Here is a 23985-nt window from a genome sequence, read left to right on the forward strand (position 1 = left end):
ATGCAAGAGTTGTATGTGCTTCAAGATCTGCATACATGACATCTCTTATTTGATGTGCTGCATTGGTTGAAAGTTGGATTCCTGGTCTAATTCAAGGTTGTAACCTTTAAATGGCATGTAACCAGGTTATTTGAGAAACCATCTCCCACCCACCCCTAACTATATTTATCCAGGTCCCATAGGAGAAGCATGGGTTCCATCAGCCAGGGAATATTATTGTGTGGAACCTAGGAAGAAAGCTTTTTCTACCATAGCTCCTGCCCTGTGAAACATCATTCTCCTTGAGGTGAACTTGGCCCCAAATCCATTGCCTTTCTGGGTTTCGTCACCAAGCTTGAAGATCCCACAATAGAAGCTGCCAGATGGCTATATGACAGGAATGTCAAATTGGATTTCTTCGAGGGCCGAATCAGCATTGTACTTCTCCGCGGGCCAGCCAGAGTGGGGGGAGGGAGATGGGATGGACGCCTCCTGCAGCACCCTGCCAGCCAAAATGGGAGGCCCCCCCGTGCCTCATATTGGCCACCAGAATGCTACAGGGGGACATCCAGGCCAAAAATGGGCCTGTTTTGGTTGCCAGAGGCACCTCAGGCCAATCTTTGCTATTTCTAGTCCAGCCCAGCAGGCCAGATTTAAGCACCCTGTGGGCTGGATCTGGCCCATGGACCTTGAGTTTGACACCCCTGCTATATGACAATACACTCTGTATATTTTTGCTAGCATTTTGTTTTTAACTGATTTCTATTCTTTTTATTCAAAATGGTTTATTTTAATGGTTTGATATATTATTATTATTATTAATATTATTTACAGTTATTATGTGTGAAGAGTAACTATACAAATATGATTAAATGAATAAATAAAATTTTTCAACTTCAACCAATCTTTACTATAGGAAGTGTCTGTCAAGATTGAAAAATGCTTACCCTTCCTGTGACTGTTAATTGCTTTTCAACTTGCCAATGAACTGGGTGGGGGAAAGAGTGAGATGGAATGCGGAAGCTACAATCTTTACCCATGAGAACCAAGGACACTTCTGCAGGTGTCTGCCAAGATGTGGACTGTTATCAAAACAACGGGCTGATTCTTAATTGGACAATGTGACCCGTTCCATGGGAGCAGGGGATGAACTATGTAGGGTTGCATGGGAAAATTTAGAATTGGTTTTGCTTTCTTCTGTGCCAAAATGATGTACTCAATAAAGACTTGCTTTGGGGATTTTAAAGTTCCTGAAGATGCCTGCTTTTATTGGGTCTGTTAGTCGGACGGTTGACAGTGTCATCTACAAGCTCTGCCCATCATCACCAGAGAAGTTGAAGTAAACCTATCTGTAAGACATAATATGCTTTTTAAAAATTTTGGACAAAGAATTTTCTGTCTTCCCTAGAGTTTTCAGAGGCTGGATATTGTTCATTCTATAAACAAAGCCTGTTCACCCTCACTGAGTGATGGTGAATGCAAATAACATGGAAAATGGATTGGAAGATTAATTATATAATGACTCAAACTCGAATTCTGAATCAAACTAAAATTATAGTTGGAAGTGTGACTATAGTATGCCATAGCTTGGGCATGTAGCATGCAAAATCTGGGCAAAATTTATAAAGGGGGCACTAATACATATTCAGTTCAAACAATCCTATTTCATTTTAATAAATTGAGATACATACAAGCCCTTCCTTGTTATAGTTTTGCAACTGTGATTAGGCACTTCATCTCTAATTAAAGCATACCATAAAGAAAAGGGGTAGTTTACAGGAAACAAAGGCTGGTGCATAGCTTATTAAATAGGGGTAATTTGACAACAGCTGTAGGAAATATAAAAATAAACCTACCGACATTGTGCAGCTGCAATACAGCAAGTATTTCCAATAGCCTCCTTCCACATGGTTTTGATCAAGAATAGTGGCAGATTTTAGGTTTATAGGATCTTCTTTGTTGTTGGGTTTTATTACTAGAACCCCAAGCTTTCCAACTAAAACCAAGGGCAAATTGATTACTCAAGGGGCAAAAATCACTTTTACCTGAAGAAGACAAAAGTTCTGGAAAAGCGGGAGTGCTATTGGAGACAGACTTGCAGGGCCAGGGGGAGGAGTAAAGAGGGATATTAGTTTAGAGTCTCAATGTAGTCAAAAGAGAGTGAAGTCCAATACACTCACACCCATGAGGTGCTATTGAATCTTATCTAGTTTTACCCAGGTGAAAACCACTGAGAAGATTCCTGTGTATAAGCTTGAAAAATAAAGCAGTAAATTGAAGCCTCAACATGCAGACATGATTGTTATCATGTGACATATCTCCTCTACTAAATGTTGTCAACTTGCAAGACTGAGGAAGCATGCCTGCTGTGCCCCCTGCCTTCAGGAACGGCATCCCATCATAAATATGGACTGTGCTAGGGTTCTGGAAAGGCTTCAAAATATGACTTTGGTCCCAAGCCTGGGGCTGATGTTATTATATTTTGGGATGGGGTTTTTGATCTGTGTTGTTTTTCAGATTGTTTTAGTCCAGGTTATCTACTGTATGTGGTTTTATGTCTTATCTGTTTTAGGGATTTTTTTATTTTATATGCCACCCAGTATCCACTGAAGTTGAATGACTATAATACATTTAAAATAATAATAGCAATTAACACACTGGAGCACTGGAGCAGAAAAATAATGACAATGAATCATGCCCTTTATCCATGCAGCAATGTTGACTACTTGCTAAAGTGTATAGATAGGTGTGGAATATTGCAAATAGAAAATGGAAGAAGAAAAAGGACACTGGAAGAATATCTGAAGCACAATGAAGAAGATACACTGAGGCTAGTAAACCATCGAGGCTTTACTGAATACCAAAGAGACCAAACTGGTTTACAAGAAAAAACAAAGGAAAAATAGAAAAGAGACATGCCAAAAAAGAGTATTACATGGCTAGTGCATATGCACGCATGCGCATGTGTGCGCATGTGCACACACACACACACACACACACACACCTAGATAATAACAAGTCCTGGCAATGGCTAAGAGAGGGAAAATTGGAAAAGAGACCAAGGGACTGATTGTGGTTGCACAAGACCAAGCCTTAAAAACAAATGTATACAAATACAAATGTATTTTCTTAATTCTTCTGAATTAAGAAGACAGCAACAGATAACAAATTCTGCCTGCACAAAGAAGCTGAAGAAATTGTGGACCCCCTAGTTAGCTGCTGCAAGAAAATCATTCAGACTGAATATAAACAATGGCATGGTTAATTTGGAATATCTGCAAAAAATACTACTGGCCTATAAGCAGAATGGATGGCACCACAAAATAGACAAAATAATAGAAAATGAAGAAATGAAAGTGCTCAGAGACTTTAGAATTCAAACATACTGTACAAGCACTACTTAACAGATTAACAATTGTCCAGAAAAAAAATCTTGTGGATATTGCAGTGGTGGGATTCAATTTTTTTTTTACTACCAGTTCTGTGGGCATGGGCTTGGTGGGCGTGGCGGGGAAGGATACTGTAAAATCTCCAGTCAGAGGTATTATTTGCCGGTTCTCCGAATTACTCAAAATTTCCACTACCGGTTCTCCTGAATTAGTCAGAATCTGCTGAATACCACCTCTGACCTGGAGACAGCAGAATAGAGGAGAAATAACTGGAGAAAATCACAAATTTCAAAGACCTGCAAGTGGAAGTAGAATGGCTGTGGCAAAAACAAGCAAAGACAGTACTTATGATACCTGGGGTGCAATCCAAAATATCTAGATCACCACCTGAGAAAATCACCATCAGTCAGTTGCAAAAGGCAACTTTATTGGCACAGTTTATATCTGTAATAATGAGGTCCTAGGCTAATGAACAGTCTGTAGACCAATAAAGGAAAACATTTGTAGCTCAAGGTTGACATGGTGGGGGGGAGTCCTTGGTGCCCTCTGAGCTTGGTTGTTTTCTTGCAGACATTTCATTAACCAAACTAGGTAACATCATCAATGCTAGCTAGGGTAATGAAATAGCTGCAAAAAAAACAACCAAGCTCAGAGAGCACCAAGGACCACTCAAGTCTGTAGACTCTTAAGTAAACAGTGTATTGCAAGCATTTTTGTTACTAGTGAGTAGTCCTGTTCTTCATTAGAACATAGAAAGGCTGTTAGAAACCAAAAATCATCTGCCTATTAGGCTCTAAATGGGAAATAATTCACTTGCTGGGCTTGTTATAATCCTATCTCTTTCATCTCAATAAACTTAGCAAAAATTCAGTGAGAAGCTTGGAAATAATTAGTTTTGATTTCAGACTGTATCCAAAGAGCTGGCCAGGGCAACCACATGTATTGGGCAGGACTTGAGGTGTTCTTCAGATTAAGGAGATGGTAACAGCATGCTTGTTTCAGTCTTGATGACCTTGATGCCTCCATTTGGAGGCTTCTCCAAGCAAGGCATCAAAATCCATATGCTTCCTTGAAAAGGATGGAGGTTGTATGTGCTTAGATTCCACTGAAATCACATTCAGTGAATGACATTAGTGGCAGATAAAGTTATTAACAATCAGAGTAGCAGTGGCTGTGGGCTAGGCCCTATTTTACTTGGCCTATATTTGAAATCCAAAGCCTATAGTCTACTCCATTGCACCTAATGCTTGAGCTCATTCTGGTAGAAAAAAAATATTCCCATAGCTGTAGATACCATAGGCAGATATATTCCCTGAGGCTATAGGGATTTAATAAAATAAAACCTCAGGTGTTGATTGGATGCAATTTTTACTTGGACCTATCATTTTAGATGAATGTTTTCTCTCATTCTCATTCAAGGACACCTTTGTAAAACAAAAATAATTAATTCTCTCCCAATTCACTCTTATCTTATTGATCAGACTTATTCATCATCAACTCAAAAAACTTCAAGAAATAAAAGCAGTGTGGGTTTTTTTTCCCACATTCAGTTTTAAAATGTAGAATCTATGAACATACACCTCCTTTGCCTATTACATACATAATTAATACAAGGTTTCATTCCTGAGGGATGTTAATATCAAGGACGGATGAAAGAAATCAACGTATTTTAAAAAGACTTTTATCTTGTAATAAATAATAATATCTTGTAGGATTCCTTAATGAAAATCTAAGCCTATATACTTTCTGTTACTACATTCAATTCTCCTAACACCAAACTATACACGAGTTATAATTCGATCAGATCAGTCTTGCATCAATGTATTTTCTTATGAGCAGGTCTTATTGAATAGCAGCTTCCAACATTTTTATCCTTGGCCAGATTGCAGGAAACAGCAATTTAATGGCTACAGATTCTCCACTTTGAGATTGGACCAATGCCCAAGTTTGTAGCAGGACTGTGTGACTGTAATGTAGATATTTTCTTCAAATCCAAGTATAACCTTTTAAAGATCTGCACTGAATGGGATAAATTGTATTTTAGGAAAGTTCAATGACGTAATGGAAAATCCTGGATTTTGTCTCTCTTTTATTCTTGGGTTGATTGTTTTAGATTTCTCGGAGAAGCTGAATTTTAACATCTGGTAATCTAAAAGCACAAATTGGAAATTAAGTACAGTACATCTTGCATTTAGTCAATTAACTATGAATTCATCAGCTACTTTTAACTAATATTACATTAAATTCCCAATGAAAAGGGCATGAGTAAAGAAGTCAAACTTGATGTGTTTTTTTTTTTGGGGGGGGGTATTTTTGCTGTTCCTATTTGTGCAGTTTATATATTGCAGGCAGCAATTTTGGGCATTATTGCGTGCTACTTTCCTGCACTGTAAATTACCAAACTATCACATCTCTATTTTAAAGGAATTTCATGCAGAAGAGTGTTTGTGTATTACCACTGGAGAACAGGAAATTGCATGGAAATGCATTACCGACATCTAAACTATATTTGGTACATGGATGCTGAATATCAACTCTGTGACAAAATTCTCAGGTGGAATGACATGTGAAGGCATGGACTTAAAGATGAAGACATGAAGATGTAGATGGGGACAGAAATATTAAAATTTATTGTTTTAGAACCTAAATAAATAAATTATATTATAAATGCTGGTATTATGATTGACAATAAACAACAACAAATGTAACAATGTTCTATTGTTCAGGAAAGGATCATTTTTATTTGGGTTTTCAGGAAACATATTACTGTTAGATAATATAATTTTGCACTATGACTCATGAGGTTTCCAGGCAATAACCCATAGAGGCAAGGAAACAATAAAAAGTTATATCATGACAGTGAATGTTGGAAGAAGAATGACCCTTCCTTTTAACACTCAGTAGGTTACATGGTTGAATAACATTAGGATGCCTAACTGCAATAATAAAATACTGCCACTTGCACCCCAAATCCATCACCTTTATGAATTCACACTTTGCTGCTTCACTTACCTTGAACTTTACTTATGGCAAGCTGAGATTGATGACTGACTTCTACTTAAATGTTTCAACATACGTACAAAGATTCAGGTATACAATTTTAATTGCATGGGAATAAAATTAATTCAGAACTTGAGGTGTTTCAATTTATATATTTATTTCGTACAAACTTATTTTTTTCTGAAATTCTAAATGTTCTTTCAGTAGTGTTAGATCCATATTATATTCTTATATAAGAATTTATACAAAATACTGTACTAACAAGGAGCATTGCTTACTCAAAATTTAAACAAAATATTATAACAGTGTAATATAATCATAAATGCACTAAATGCAGTAATCACAAATGCATACTTTGCACTTTATATTGTACATTCTTCATATAAACTATATGGCACTTATGTTCCAGCACTTTTGATGGTGGGAATGTTTTTCTCTTGACTGGTTAGGTGATAATTATATATAACAATGAAAATATGAACAATAAATACATCTTCTTTTCCTTGTTTCTTTTTTTTTCTATACCCATCCAAAAATTGCCTCATCCTAAAAGAAAAAGATTAAATATGTTGGTTAGGAACAGCTTGTTAAAACAAATGTACCAAATATTTCTTTTTCAGCGTATATCAAGTTGAAAGACTTTAACTTATCTATCTGCAAAATCATAATTTATTAAGGGCCTTCTATGTGTACAGATATATATATTGCAGAACATACAGTATAACTGCAGAATATTCTGCACATATTGTAGAAAAGCCCATCTTACTTCTAATCCAAACCCATTGCATAGGGTAGTGAGAATGAAATGAAAAAGAGCTTTTTTGAATTGAAATGCAAAATAATAATGTTTTAAGCCTTAGAAATGAGAGACCATTAAAAAGAAACTCAAGCTGATTTTACCTTAAATCCCTGGATTATAAAATGAAGGAAAGGAAAACACACTCTGGCTGTCAAGTTTCTGCTATATAGTCTATATCAATAAGGTAGATTTCTAACATTTTTATGTACTGTATATACTCGAGTATAAGCCTAGTTTTTCAGCCCATTTTTTGTGCTGAAAAAATCCCCCTCAGCTTATACTCGAGTCAGATTCCCTCTGAAAAAAAATGGTGTGGAGTCGCGGCCTCCGGCGGCAGCGACTCCCAACAGCCCCAGCCGGGAAGGGAAAGGCAAAAGCGCTTTGCCTTTCCTTCCCGAGGCGGCGGGACTGGGGCCGCGCCGGCGGTAGTGACTCCTGACTCACGGGGCCTCCGAGGGAGGGGAAGAGAGTGACTCCTGCCTCCCGCTGTCATCATCATCTTCTTCTTTTGGGTTAGTGAATCAATTAAACCTTTCATGATAGTGAGATCGTTTCCCAAATTAATTATTTTTATTTTTGAAATTTACCAGTAGCTGCTGCATTTCCCACCCTCGGCTTATACTCGAGTCAATAAGTTTTCCCAGTTTTTTTGTGTAAAATTAGGTGCCTCGGCTTATATTCGGGTCGACTTATACTCGAGTATATACGGTAATTTGTTTCCTGACATAATCTGCCTCGAAGGGCTGATAGGCATGGAATAAAATTGATCTTCCCTATATATCTTGGATTCCCTAAATGGTAATATTTGATACTAGCAGAAACTCCTCCTAACATTAAAGTATAATAGGAGAAATTACCATAAATCAACAAATTTATTCCTTGGGATTTGCACTTAGCAAATATTAATACTATATTCTACAAATTCAAATAATGAATTTATTTTACTAGATAGTCTCCTTCTGTTAGCAATTTTAAAAAAATGAAATATGGCAAACAATGTAATTTCAAATTGTACATGTTTGGAATCTATAGTTTCATGATAGACATATCCATATCTTGGGTCTATTGTAAAAGATAATATATTTCTAATTAATAAATAATATCTCTTGAGGAAACCATTATGAAAAATTGCATCAACAAAAGTCTCCTTAGTTTATTTGAAATAAAAGTGTATATACGACCTTGGATGAAAAGGCAAACTCATAGCATTTTGTAACAGCTTTAAAAACCATCTACAATAGCTGTTCAATAACTTAACCTTTTTTACCATAATATTAACTTTCCTAGTGCCACAGCATTCCATTGTTATTATTGACTCTATTTATTTGCCTCTGAAATTAGCATTGATCAATATAAACAAATGTGGTTGGCCAAAAAAAGTGTTTCCCTCCAAACCAATTTTTTATTATTGTTACAAAATAAGGGTGTGGGTACAATTATTAAAAAGGAGCACAAAGGACCTAACATGCTATACCAAAATTGGAGTGAAAATTACAGTGGAGAATAATAAAATGCTAGAAGATATATAATAAAAGAAATATAAGTTAAGAACTAAAACTATATACAGTATACAAAGCAATAATGTAACTGTAACCCAAAGTATTTCCATAAGTAAATCTAATGAATGGTTTCCACTGGGCCGAAGTGTATAAATGCCATATTTTTATATATTTTAAACAATCCTATTTTGTCATTGAAACAAAACTTGTTTTACTTACTGTCTCAATAAAAGAAATTTCACTTTGCAAATTCTGATTTATATCTGTACCTGTACAAGAATTTCAGATGAGAAAATATAGAAGAATAGATTAGATTTATTTTTTATTTCTTTTTATCTTGCCTTGTATTTTTGTATTCCCTTGTGTCTTATTTTCCCTCACAAAAATTTTATTAGGTGGATTGGGCTGAAAGACAAAGATTGGCCCAAAGTCGCCTAACTAGCTTTCATGCCTAAGACTAGAATTCACGTTTTCCTGGTTTCTAACCCGGCACTTTAGTCACTACAGTGAACAGTACTTTGTTTTATGGGGAAAATAAGTCTCATAATCCCCATTAAACAATGTATATTATTAAAATTATATTAAATAAAGATAAGAGAACACTTTGCACATCACTTATGAACCTGTTTCTTCAGATTTATTATTCTGTATCTTGCAATCCTAGTTGGACTACTCCATTTATTTTCACAATTTATCTGATAAAGAATTCAGATCAATAGGAAACTTATCTCTTTGCAATATTGTACAAAATCTAGTAATTAGAAAAAAGGCATTAGAATCAAGAGCTTTCAGCTAAATAGAGTTTAATAAGTGAGCCACAATCAATGCTCTGGAAAAAAAAAAGACCTACAATTAGTGATGAGAGTAACATAATAGTGCCTTTTAAAAAAAATGCAAATTATAGCCAAAGATAATTGCCAATATGTAATTTCTAATGAATGATGACAAATGAGGAGAGGTAGGGAGCATTACTCATATTCATTCTTTCCTCCAGAGGTATAAACAGACTTTTGACAAAACAGTTCTTACTACTTTCAGGACCAATGTGTGACAACATGTTTTTAGTGGAAGTATTGTATGTCCACAAAGTCTTTTTTTTGTTGTTGTTAAAAAAAATAGAAGTGCATTCAAGCAATATAATTCTTATTGTAAGAAAGCAATGCAGGAGAAAGCTGCAAGGGATCCTCCTATTTCAAGAGCCTTGACTCCTATACAGAATGCATATAGCAACCTATATTGTAGGTAAACAGGATTACAATAAAGATCAAACAGTAGTGAATATGTTCATTGTGCGGAAATTGAATTAAGATGCATTATAAACATTAGTTCACTGGATAACAATTTTTTTTCAAAAGGTTTTGCTTCCTGAAAAACTTGTGGTGATTATGATAGACCCTCTCAAACTAAACATATTTATAATTTCAAAATGTCTGTATCATGTAGAATCTTGAGAAATATGAAATTAACTTTTAATGACTATAAAGTATTTAATTGCATAACGTTTCTGACATGCTGCATGCATTCAACAGGCTAAAAGTATTTTGCTGGTGATGCATCTTGCTGCAGCATCCAAAAATAATCAGCCAGCATTGATGGATTCCAGTTGCCCTGATACTATTTTTTTATTGTGGCAATGTCCTGGTGAAACCTTCCACCATGTTTGTCACTGACTGCACCACATATTTGGGAGCAATGTCCAAGTGTGAATGCAGAAAATGAATCTTCAGTGACATGTTACATTTCATGTTTTTGTATGTTGTAAGAAGTTTATCAACCAGCTGAATGTAGTTTGCTGCTTTATAGTTGCCAAGAAAATTCTCAACAAGATCCTTGAATGCTTTCCAGGCAATTTTCTCTAGCCCCACTAACACATCATCAAAACACTTGCCAATGACAATATATCTAATCTCCAGATCAACAAAAATGTTTTCCTTAATCTTGGCATCAGTTATTCTTGGAAACATCTGCTCAAATAATGAAAACTTTCACCATCCTTGATCATCACTTTTACAAAAATTTTCATCAGCCCGAGTTTTATGTGAAGCAGAGGCAAAGGTATCTTTGATGGATCAAGAAGCAGTTCACATGCCACATTTTTCTAAATTGGAACCAAATTCTTTCACCAGGTTTTTTTTATATGGGGAGGGCTTGTGTTAAGTTGCCGATTGGGCAGTAGGCCTCCCAACAAATTCCCCAGGAGACCATCAGGGGAATGGCGGTCGTGGAGGATATTGTGCGCCAGCTAGGGGCCCGCCCAAAATCCCCAAGTGAATGGTCTGGAAGCACAAGTATCCTGCAGATGGAAGGAGACCTGCTTGGCCAAGCAACCATTTCTGACCCATTCCTGACCCGATCGGCCGCTAACTGCAGCCAGGGAGTCTCAAGCCATGATCTTAGAGTGCCTCGCAGAATTATTTCTGATAGAGGGGTTCAGTTTACTGCAAAATTCTGGAGGGAATTTATAAAAACAATTGGATCCTCTCAAGGTCTAAGCTCAGGATTTCACGCACAAACTAATGGATTGTATGAGAAAACGAACATAATTATTGGACAATATTTAAGATGTTATGTAAATTATCAACAAACCAACTGGGCTGATTTGCTGCTTGTTTGCAGAGGTTGCTTATAATAATGCTGTACATAGCAGTACTGGGTTAATACCTTTCCAAATTAATACTGGGATGGAGTTCGTTCCCATGCTTGAATTGCCGAGGAACATCCCCACCACCCATGTCAGTAACTGAGTGGATAGACACAATTAAGGAGTCTTGGGAAAACACAAAAAAAGCTTTGAATAAGGCAGCACAAATCCAAAAAATGCAAGCTGACAAACATCGTTCCCAGCAGCCACAATTTAAAGTGGGGGATAAAGTTTATTTGTCAACTAAATATTTGAAGTTACACTTACCTTCTAGGAAATTAAGTCCAAAATTTATAGGGCCCTTTCAGATAATTAAAGTAATAAACCCAGTGAACCTTAATCTCCCTAGGCTATTGGGGAAGGTACATCCCATGTTTCATAGTAGTTTATTAAAGCCATTTGTTGATTCTTTTTTTTTAATTGGTTTTTAAAACAAACATAAACAAACAAAACATAAAAACATCAAATCATCTTTCATATATGTACATACAGTATGCCGGTTGGTTTACAAATTGTTTTGTGCTTCCATTTCATAGTCTTCAATTATAATTACATTGTATATAATCTCATATTTTCAATCAATATATTAAATACATTAATATCATTATTAATCAGTCATTTGACTATACTTTTATTCATTCATGTTTTCCAAAATGATCATATTTTACTTAATTTGTTTTATGACAATTCATATCATCGTCCCAGATCTATCCTAGAATGTAGATATAATAAGAAAAAAATACATCTTTATATATTTATTATTTTCTAAAAGTCTACATATTTCATTACTATATTTTATTATCTAACCATTGATAGAAAAGGTCCCAAATTTTATAAAATTGTTTATCCTCTTGTTCTCTAATTTCAAATGTCAATCTACTTATTTCAGCACATTCCAATATTTTCTTAATGATTTCCTCCTGTGATGGTATTTTCTCATTTTTCCAGTTTTTAGCAAATACAATCCTAGATGCAGTTAATACATTTACTATCAGGTATTTCAAGTCTTTACTATATATTTCAGGTAAAATTCGCAATAAAAATATTTCTGGTTTCAAATCTATATGCTTTTTTGTCATTTTTTCCAACCACATGTGGATTCTAGTCCAGTATTTTTTAGCATCCGCACAAGTCCACCACATATGGTAATATGAGCCAGGTATCTGATGACATTTCCAACATTTTTCGGATTTATTCTTGAACATTCTTGCTATTCTTGTCGGGGGAAAGTGCCACCTGTAAAACATCTTATACACATTTTCTTTATATGCTGTTGACATTGTCATTTTATAATTTTGAGACCACAATTTTTGCCACTTCTCAAGATCAATCCCATATCCAAAATTCTTCTCCCAAGCAATCATAGTTTCTTTAACTTGTTCTTCTAGTTTAATTTCTTCTGTTTTAGAATCTTTATCATACCTTGAATGTATTTGCACACATGAAAACCAATTCATCTTGTTCCTTGTTCCTCTAGTTTTTGTATAGATTTAAGTTCACCCTTTTCATTCAGTATTTCACCATATCTAACTGTTTGTTCCTTTTTGTATATTATAGGATAAGAAAATGCTTCAATAGTCGATAGCCAGACTGGAATTTTCAAATAACATTGTCTTTTAATCTTCTCCCAATTTAACCACAGAGACTCCCATATATAATGTCTTCTAAAGTACCCCTGTGTTTTAGTTCCTTTATACCATAAAAAAGCATGTCACCCCAACAACAGGTCATGTCCTTCTAATATCAACAATGTAGTATTTCTTAATGTTATCCATTCCTTAACCCACATCAAATTTGTAGCTTGGTAGTACAACTCCCAATTAGGCAAACCAAATCCTCCTCTTATTCTAGCATCTTGCAAAAGTTTTAACTTTATTCTCGCTTTCTTACCTTGCCATATATATTTCAACACAATTTTATTTAAATCTTCAAAGTAGTCTTTTCCAAGCCTAATTGGAATTGTTTGAAACAAATATAAAATTCTGGGTAATATATTCATCTTGATTGTTGATATTCTCCCTATTAATGACAGTTGTATATTTTCCCATTTCGCCAAATCTAGCACTATCTGCTGTTTAAGTTTGATATAATTATTCTCTTTTAGTGTACTGCATCTTGCTGTCAAGTATATCCCCAAGTACTTGATCTTATTCGTGACCTGAATTTTCAATAGGTCTGCCAGTTCTTCCTTTTGTCTTGATAGCATATTCTTTGTCAAGATCTTTGTCTTATCTTTATTTATTTTCAAACCAGCCACCTTTCCATATGTCTCTATCTTTTCTATCAATTTTGATGTTGTTTCTAGTGGGTCTTCTAAGATAAAAACCAGATCATCTGCAAATGCTTGCAACTTAAATTCTTCTTTTTTAATTTTCATCCCTTTTATATTCTTTTCATCTCCAATATTTCTATTTAGCACTTCCAAAGTTAATACAAACAACAGAGGTGATAGTGGGCACCCTTGTCTTGTTCCTTTTCTTATATCGATAGATTCTGTCAGTTCTCCCTCTAGCATTACCTTTGCCATCTGCTTATGATATATAGCTTCTATTGCTTGAATACATTTTCTAGCAAAGCCCATCTGTTCCAGCAGTAATAACGAATCGCCAATTCACATTATAAAATGCCTTCTGTGAATCTAGAAATATCAAAGCCATTTGTTTTTCAGGATGTGCCTCGTAGTATTCCAAAGTATCCAAGATTACTCTCATATTGTCTTTGATTTGTCTCTTTGGCATTTGGCAGTCTCTTTGGTCCATTTTGGTCAGGATGGATAAAATTATTTAAATATTTTTTTAAGTCTTTCTGTCAATATTGAAGAAAAGATTTTATAATCTGCGTTTAGTAGGGAGATAGGTCTATAGTTCTTGATTTGTAATGGATCGGTCTCCTCTTTTGGAACAAGTGTGATATAAGCTTCTGACCATGATTTAGGTTTCCTCTTCTTTAACATAACTTCATTCATAACTTCTAGCAATGGAAAAATTTCTTTTTGGTTTATTTTTATGCATACTTTTATATTTGAGACCTCTTAATTGGATTAAGGTGTTGAAGAACCTGAAGAATTTTTCCTTTCTTTTTTAGCCTTTTTCTTCACTTTTTCGCCTTTTTTAGGATTTTACAACTTTTTCTTTTGTGTGTGTGTCCATGGTGTGTTTATGGTCTTTTCCTTCATTTTTGAATTTTTACTGTCATCTAACCAACCGATTGGATACAAGAACCTGAAGAAATTTTTTTCTTCTTTTTCTATTATTATTACTATTGGGCTTCTATTTTCTTACTATTCTTCTACTTTTTTCCTACTATTTTTATTTGGAACTGCAATTGGTTATTTTACAACTGGATTAAGGTTTAGAAGAACCTGAAGATTTTGAACTCCTCAAAATGAGTAGGAAATTAACAGCTCCCGGTTCTTCAACTTCCACTTCTTCCTCTCCACCATCTGGAGGACAACATTCAATACAGACAATATTAAGGCAAGAAAAAGAACAAGAAAAAGTGACCCTGCAGATGATTATGCAAGGAATTCAAAATATTCAAACAAGATCAGAGAATATTGAAAAGAGAATAGAGAACATTGAACAAAGAACAGAGAATATTGAACAAAGAACAGGGAAAACCGATGAAAAAGTGGAGAACATCCAACAAATGATGATGACGTATGATGAGAGACTCCAAAAAATTGAAGAAGATAAACAAAGAGACAAGAAGATTGGAGACATTGATAACAGATTAACTGTGGTTGAACAAGATAAATGTGGTATGCTGAGATGGGAGATGGACAGATCAGAATTTTATCTTAGATTCCAAAACATAGAGGAAGAAAAAGGACAAAATCTAGCCGAGATAATGATAGAAATATTGGCTGAAACTTTGGAAATAACTGAAGAGAAGATGATGGATGGAATAGATGAGGTTTATCGAGTCTTCACAAGATATGTGATGAGAAATAGCTTACCAAGAGAAGTTCACATCAGATTTACAAAGAAAGCCATTAAAATGCAAATATTGCAAGTGGCAAGAGAGAAAACATTGAAATACAAAGATAAGGAGATTGTGGTCTTGAAACAAGTACCCAGAAGAGTGAGAGAGATGAGAAGAGAATACCGATTCTTGACCAAATTGTTACTTTTAAAAAAAGACATTTGTTGATTCTTCATTGAGGCCAGCTGAACGTGTAGCTCTGAAGCCTTTGTTCATTGCAGGGCATAAACATTATGAGGTTAAGAAAATTTTGGATTCTAGGATTTTCAGGGGGAAGTTACATTATTTAATTTATTGGAAAGGCTATCCACAAGCGACGGGTAAATAGCTGGAAAGTAAATGCTGATTGATTGGTGGGGAAATTCCATGAAAAATATCCACACAGGCCCAAACCAAATTCTGTGGGTGGCAGAGGAGGTTAAAATGTGTTTCTTTTCAAATGAGGGAGGACAGCCAGTCAAGCCTGAAACTAACATATATGTAGCCATTTTAGTTAGGCTTAGTATATATTCTTTTTCTTACTTTCTCAGTGGCAGTCATGGGGGGAAGGGTTTTGGGTTTGCCACGTTCCTAAAGTGGGAGGAGTGGAGACAGAGAGAGTTATTTTGGCTAGGTGATTCGTCTTCCCATGGGAAAACGAGCTGTCCGTGCTTAGGCCCCTTGAGGTAGAGATTTATGATATCAAGCAACATTGAATTACTTCAATTAGAGAATGTGACTTTTGGAGGTTGTTTCTAACATTTAATATTATGGGGTAATTCCGGGTTGTGTCAGATCCGGAATTACCATAGACGTTGCCAATTTGATGCTTTCCTAAATAAAAGAAATTGTCTTGGGAGATGGACTTTGTTCTTTTCTTTTTAAATGGATTTCATCACTTGGAAACCTGACATTGTGCCTCTCTTGCACGACTGTTCCATTCACATATGTAACAACTGTATTTCATATATCTGACATATCTTCCAAGCAACAATACTTGGTATATCTGATAGGTCTTTCAAGATAGGTCTTTTTAGATTTCCATAGATATTCCAGTTGTACTTGGTGTACTGAATGTGCTTCAACAAATTTCATGTTTTCATATAGCAATAGCAGTAGCACTTAGACTTATATACTGCTTTAGCGATTTACAGAGTCATCATATTGCCCCCAACAATTTGGGTCCTATGCTTCTTTCATCTGTGCAGCATAGACAATATGCCGAAGCCAACTATAATTTTGAAATTACAGAAACAGAAGATTTCTATAAAATGGTACAATAGGTTAAATTACAGGTCATGGTTAACAGCCAAAAATGTATGACATACACCAATTTTTTTAAAACTTAGAATAGATAAGATCTTATGATGAATGTTTGCATAATAATTGGCATAATGTATTAATATTAAATTTCTACAATGTATAATATGGATTGTCAATTCATTTAAATTTATTTTTATTTCTTTAAAAAACTGGGTTCTTGTACTAGTAAAAATCATCCCAAAGCACTTCATATACAATAAAGAAAATAAAGAATTGCAATCTGGCTAGCTGGTATTGTTTATTATGTTAATAATTCAAAGAAATATGAAGCATTCCAACCTACCAGCATTCATTTGCAATATATTATGATAAATATTCTGCTCTCACATAGCTTACAAACTCAAATGTTACTTTGAGTAAAGGCAAATTGAGGGAGGGAATATGTCAGTATAAATGTAATCAGTTAACACTTAATGGATTGGTAAATCAGTTTCCTAAAACTAATTAAACTATGAAGCTAGAAATTCCAATTAAGTTGGTAAGCTTAATATTGTGTTACTTTGAATTGTGCAGCAGCAACAAAGCTTTAATAGAAACTACATCAATAGAATGTCAGTTTTAATCTTTGCTTCATTTTCACATAATGAAATTCTGCATCTAGGCCACCTTTGGATGTAAAATTTTCTAAAATTACATTTTTCTAAGTCAGAATCAGCATACACAACGAAGTAGTTTATCAATAAATCACACATATGTTCTATGGAATGATCCTTATTCTAATCTTACAGATGGAGAAACTTTACTATTACATTCTGTATCAAACACTTATTTTTTCATGATGATACAGCTTTCCTATCATTTAATTTTAAAGAAATGACTATTTATTTAATATGCTTGTACATTATTTGCTATTTAAAAAATCTCTGAGTAGTTTAAAATTTAAATATAAAAGGCTAACAAAATTATAAAACACTGTCAAAAAACTGCAAAAATTTACAAAATAAATCACACAGTAAAGTATATAATAATGGAGAGTAAAAGCAATTAAAAGTTAAAAATATTGCCGCAATATTTACACATTATAAGAAGCTTGGGAATTTTTTTTAAAAATCTGCCTTTGTCAAATAGGCAAGGCAATGGCAATTGACAACAGAAATCTCTTCTGTCCACTCTGTGATCAAGACTTTTCTATTTTAAATATCAGGCATTCTAGCTGGAAAAGCACATTTGGAATGGGCAAATCCCCAGGCAGTTGATTTTGAATCTAACATCAAGGACCAGGCCAGAAGCAACTCTGCAAGCCAACTGCTCCACATTGATTCCATTTGTTTCTCTCTTTAATCTCTTTCCAGTTGAAAGCATGGAAAGTACAGCCAAAATATTGCCTTTCTGGGGAGGGAATTCCAAAGTTGCAAGAAATACAATTACCAGGACAAATCAATAAAGAAACCCACAAATCAAATTCTTTATTTTGAAATGCATCTCATTCATCCTTAAGGCATGGAATAATGAATACCACTGTTATGAATTTTTAAAAAATACACTTTAAGAGAATATTTAACTGCCACATATCAAATCACACAAGAGTTATACTACTTCTAACCAAGGAAGATTTGCATAAATATGCAAGAATAAATTGTCTATCCCTTGTTAATCAGGCAAAAAAATGTCAGAATTAACTCTTTTCAGAATTGCTACTCCACATAATAAAAAAGGTGTGAGAAAAAATAGTGATGATTCAAAGCTCCATTCATCTCACTGCAGTAAAATGATTAAAGTATTGGGCTTGAAGCTGAGAAACCCAGATACATAACTATTCTTAGCAACTGAAGTTCCCAGAGATGATTTTGGGCCAGTAATTGTTTCCTAGCCCCACTATTCCCCACAAGTTGTGAAAAAAATGAAGGAGAGAGTTCTAAGTACATCACTTTCAGGTTCAGAGAAAAGTCAGGTTATCAGTTAAACAAATAAATAGGCATCCATTCTCTGGAGGGATAATTTCTAGAGAGAACATTGCTTTGATGGCTTCCTAAGCAACTAGTAGCAGTATTCTAGACTGCATGGGAAAACTACTTGAAAAAAGAAATCAATATAATTCTGTATCAAGTGCATTGTAAGCCTTACGATGTTTTTATTGGGAAGCCATGATGGAATAGTTCAGATTAATATACAACACATCTAAATTTCTCTATAGATTGGCTTCCACTCAAATCAATGAAAATTTGACCTGTTCACTTTTATGCACATTAAAAGGTTATCACATAAAAAATCAAGGCTTGTTTCTACTGTTTCAGAATGCAGGATACAGAGTTGTGCTAGATAATAAAGCTTCCTTCCTTCCTTCCTTCAAGTCAAGTGCAAATGCTAATAACTTCATGAAGTGCCTTCTTACAGGTTGTTTCTGACTTCTCAGCCTCACATACTCATTCATCCAGCTCAGTTTGGGATTCTCCATTCTCCCATGCTTAGCCTTTGAGTTCAGATAAGATAAGCCAGTTGTTTTTCCCTCCTGAGGTTACCTTATTTATAGATATGAATGTTAGAAAACTCTCATGATGAAAAAATGAAATTCAAGAGCAGATTCTACCAATTTATACAATAGCAGATGGATGGCTATCCAATGAGTATGCTTTAATTTGGATTTAAGCTTTACGTGTACTGTAATTAACATTAGATGGACTGGACCACAGCTTTTTGGTCTAAATGAGGAAAAAGGGATTATTGTTTTCAGTAAGATAAAATTAATTTGAAAATCCTTCTTAACCAATGCATTTTGTAAAAATTATGCTCAATTATCTGGCAATTTCTCCTTGTGAAAAGAGTTCATGTGTTACTTACCTTCACCTGAAAAATGAAAATTAGACACCAATCTGTTCCTAAAGTATCCATTTTCTTCTACCATTTTAGAAATTACTTCAAATACTTCAAGCCACACTGCAGACTAGAAAAAAAAAAGATGTGTGAGAAACATGGACAAAACCGTACTGCTTCATGTATCAAGAATTTTCTTCCTCTCATTTTCCCTACTCCAGTTCTAAATCATTTCCTATGAACCACCATCTCTGAATACCTTTTGGCCAGCCGTAGGTGAATTCAAAAAAATATGTATACTTGGCAAAGAAACCTAAAGTATGTCTATGCATATCTCAAAAAGTTTGTTTTCTCATAAGGGAATTTTTAAAATGCAATTTGGGCCTGTGTTAACAATATAATTCAAAAATCATTCCTTAGCATTTTAATAGTAATATACTAACTTTAATAGGCTAACCAGCAATGATATCAAATATTATTAAATTCACACACATTTTAAGGCAGGATAACAACACGTTCAAAGTCACCACTGTTTGTATGGGGTATAAATTGCATCATCATCATCAAGGAAAATGATTCTCTATGAGAATCTACGTAGCTATAGTTTTGATAATGAAGGCATTACCCTGCTTGTTCTTTGATAAGCTTTTAAAACACCCTTTTAAAGTTAATAATTGTTTCTGCACTAATATAATATGCACAGAAAACCATTTTCAACCATTACTGAGACCAATGTACTAGCCAAAGTGTTTTTCAATATATTGCTATTATTCTGATGTTCTACCTTTTTCTTTTGTTCCCTGATCATTTCATTAGTGTTTTCTTTGGATGTAGAGAATTCATATTCATCTGCTCCACTCTCTTTGAAGCCACCTATTAAAATAATTTAATTGTATTTATTTTGTGATTCAATTTAAGCTACTGTGACCGTGTGGGTATGAAATATATGTTTTCTTCTTTCATTATAACTAAGGTGTATGTTTAGGTGTTGATCTTAACAAACTATTTTGAAAAATCAATACTTCATATCAGTTGAAAGCAGAATTAAAACCTTTCAGAGGATACCATATGTTTTCATATACTGCTCATCTTTTCCTTCATATAGCGGCTGAAACTAAAAGGAAGATGAAAATCAAAATGAGGTAAAATGGAGGGAGGAATTCACTATGTTGTCTGTGGCTAAGGCAGTAACCTTTTGACTTTCTAAAGTAAATCAGTTTTTAAAAGCTCATTTGTATTTTTAGATATGCTAAAATTGTTCTTTATGTCTGCATCCTAGATTATAACTAGTGATTGACATGATAGCTTATATAAAGTTAGGTTGTACGTTTTTGTGATTTAATATATTAGAAGTTAATTTGGAAAGCAGAAAGCAGAAACTTATTCAATTTTTAAATTATGAATATGTTCTACTTTCATGAAGTATTGTTTTAAGAACCTTGTATTATTTTTCTTTTCCAAATAAGCAACTGCTCTGTAGACTTAAAGAAAATGAGCATTTCCTTATTTTGTTCCAGTGCTCTGGACTTATTTTAAAAAAACTGTGGGAAAAATAGCTATTGCATGGGGAGATACAGGAATAATAGCTGTTAAAAGAAAAAAAATCTGATGTGTATTAAACTAGGAACTTTCTATTTTAAAAAGTGTTTTAACCATAATGTTATAATGGCATTCCTACTAAAGGTATTTTAGAAAACATTAGAGATAGCCTGGGCCATTAAAAAAATTTTTTTTTACTTTAGAGCTAGTTGTTGTGCCTCATGGGAATGCATTTTGTTATTTTATGTTTATGTATATAAATCCAATTTAACCTCGTGGGTATATAGACATAAACACACACACACACACACACACACACACACACACACACACACACACACACACACGAAATATATGAGTTTACTAAAACTCACAGGAAGGAAAGCTGCTGGCAATTGCTTTTTTGGAACATAAAGCTGTGAGGGAAAAGTAAGAGGGGAATTGTGCAGTGTAAGACACAGTAACCTGTAGTCTGGACTGAATTATTATACAAGCTATTGCCAAAGTATCTCAATCTGGACAGGATTCTCTTAAACCAGTTTAAAGTCAAATTGGCATGAGCACAGGACAGGAGCCATTTAAGGGTGTGAAGAGGATCTGCCCTTTGTCACAAAGTAGGCAATATTTTCTATGTCAGAGTTTCTCAACCTTAACAACTTTAAGAAGTGTGGACTTCAACTCCCACAATTCTGGGAGTTGAAGTCCCGACATTTTAAAGTTGCCAAGGTTGAGAAATACTTATTGTGGCCTCATAGTAACCAAGAAGGAAGAGGAAAATCCACTTGCTAATACAAAATTCATAGGGAACCTATCCTTGCTCATCACTTATGTAAAATCACCGGATTGAACACCCAGACTTATTGTAGGGAGACATATAAATGTCCTCACAAAAAAAGTGCCAAGCTTTGAACTACCATTTCAGCAATGGACAATTCTGAATAGGATTTACACCTCACATGGCATCTGCTGGGACACTCTGTATAAATGGAGCGTAATATCTTCCCCTTAGTGTGCCTGTGAAGTCCCATGTCAAACTATAGATCACATCATGACTGGCTGTAAGCTGAGGGAATATACCAGTCCAGTATCTGATTTTTTAAAAATATAAACAATGCTGAGGTTCAATGGTTAGCTGGCCTAAACTTTGGTATTTGAACATTTATATTGTGTTTTACTAATCTAGCTGAAATGTTAATATATACTGCTGGTCCACATAAGATATGCTAAATGAAAGAATAAATAAATAGCTGGATTGGCTGGCCACCATGAGACTGACCCATCTGGGGGGGAAATATGTGTACTTTAAATTAATGGTTCTTATTCACAGAAAGAACAGTGTATTTAAGCTTTAATCTGTCAGTCCTCCACTGTATTGGCTTCTGCTGCCTAAGAGCCATTTAAATCTGGAAAGCAGAAGTTTGGGGAAATGTGTTATATCTGGTACATGCTGGGTTGTGCTGATAGGCCAGACATTTCTACCAGAGATTGTAGAATTTGCTGTCCCCCTTTTGCTTCCCTGGCCTTTTTTCCTTGAAGGGGCCAGCTTAGAAGCTTCTCGGCCTGGGAGCTTGGCCATACTGCTGCTCCAGCTTTCACTCTGTGGTTGTCGACGTCTAGTTTGGCTTCCTCGGACTTGCATCGTCCCAGGTCTCAGGCTTGGGTGCCTCTTTTGTCTCTGAAGGGTGACACCCAACGGGCCTGTTTTGGACAAAGTGGCAGAAGAAGCTTTGTCAGAAAGGCAGGAGCGGAGGTCCTCCTGGGCTGCTGTTTTAGGAGGACTTTTGCCACCAGAACGAATCTTCGTGCCACAGGGGTGTTTCCCAAAACGAGTGACATAAATAACTGGAAAATGCTGCCGGCCAAAGCGAGGCCCAGAACTGGGCTTCATACTGATACAAGACTAGCAAGCTCTGAGGCAAATCTTCCTGCCTGATCACTCACAAGTTAAACCAGGAGATTCTGGACTGAACCAATAAACCAGGAGGGGGGGAGACTCAGGGTGAGCCCATGAGGGGAGCAGGGAGAGGAAAAGTTGTAATGCCTGCAGCATGAAGGGAGAGGAGAAATAATACACTTGTTCAATAACAGGAAGCCTGGATGACTCATACTGCAGTAGCAATGAGTAAGCAATTTACAGTATCTGAAAGAATAAGAGGGAGAGCATTTTAACATCCACGTTTTTTTAGCTGACATTTAGAATATTGTCCAGGAGTCAAGAGTTTCAAACAGAACAAATCTGAATAATTTTTAAAAAAGGCTATATGCTAATCCATAATGGAACAAGGTAGGTATTCTGACCCACAATTTGCTCATCTAATAAAGTCTATTGGAAATTAATACATTTATGCCTTAATAATACTTAATAGCATCTCTTTATTTAGCTCAGGGAATAAAGTGCATTACAGTTATTGGTGGGACCAATAACTGATGTGGAATGGGAAACACAGGAATATTATCAGATGTGGTATTCAGCAGGTTCTGACCAGTTCTGGAGAACCGGTGCGGAAACTATTTTTAAAAAGTTTTCTTTATTAAACAATTAAACAGACTCAAAGACGGACAATTCTTACAATAAAAAAGTTGAATGTGGCACAGTCTCCCTAACATCAATCATTGTCATTACTTCGCTAAATCCAATAGTAATATTACATAATTCTCTATACACTTTAAATATACATATAATCATTCCTTATTCTCATTGATCTTCCTCGTCTCTAGCCAACCATAAAATTTCTCCCATGTTTTATAATAATCCGAATCTTCCTTATTTTTTAGTTCTTTTGTTAATTTATCCATTTCTGCGCAAATTGTGATTTTGCGGAAACTTTGAGTAGTTTGGGGAACCAGCAAATACCACCTCTGACTGGATATTTTACAGTATCCTTCCCCTGCCATGCCCAACAAGCCATGCCCACAGAACCAGTAAAAAAAAAAAATGAATCCCATCACTGAATATTATGATATGGCTACTTATGATATTCATGAAATGTCTGGGCTACCAAAAAGTAATTATGGAAAAACAGATGCTTTACACTTTTATTCTGCTGCCAATTGATATGAACTTAGAAGGGATAATAAGTTCCAATGTCAGGTTTCCGAGTG

General features: G+C 35.0%; 1 protein-coding gene across 1 annotated transcript; it reads right to left on the reverse strand.

Moving 5' to 3' along the window:
* Positions 1–7881: 7881 nt before the first annotated feature.
* C2H5orf47 (chromosome 2 C5orf47 homolog) lies at positions 7882–23328 on the reverse strand. The gene is made up of 4 exons (XM_087954179.1): positions 22363–23328; positions 20129–20217; positions 19372–19474; positions 7882–8935 (listed from the first exon to the last, which is right to left on the reverse strand). Exons 1-4 carry the CDS (start codon positions 22769–22771, stop codon positions 8850–8852), a joined length of 687 nt encoding a protein of 228 aa, XP_087810305.1. The 5' UTR covers positions 22772–23328; the 3' UTR covers positions 7882–8849.
* Between the last annotated feature and the right edge of the window lie 657 nt (positions 23329–23985).

The sequence above is a fragment of the Notechis scutatus genome, chromosome 2 (genome assembly GCF_049901735.1).
Source record: "Notechis scutatus isolate UNSWTSFEM ecotype Mainland chromosome 2, rNotScu1.2, whole genome shotgun sequence".
Classification (NCBI taxonomy): Eukaryota; Metazoa; Chordata; class Lepidosauria; order Squamata; family Elapidae; genus Notechis; species Notechis scutatus.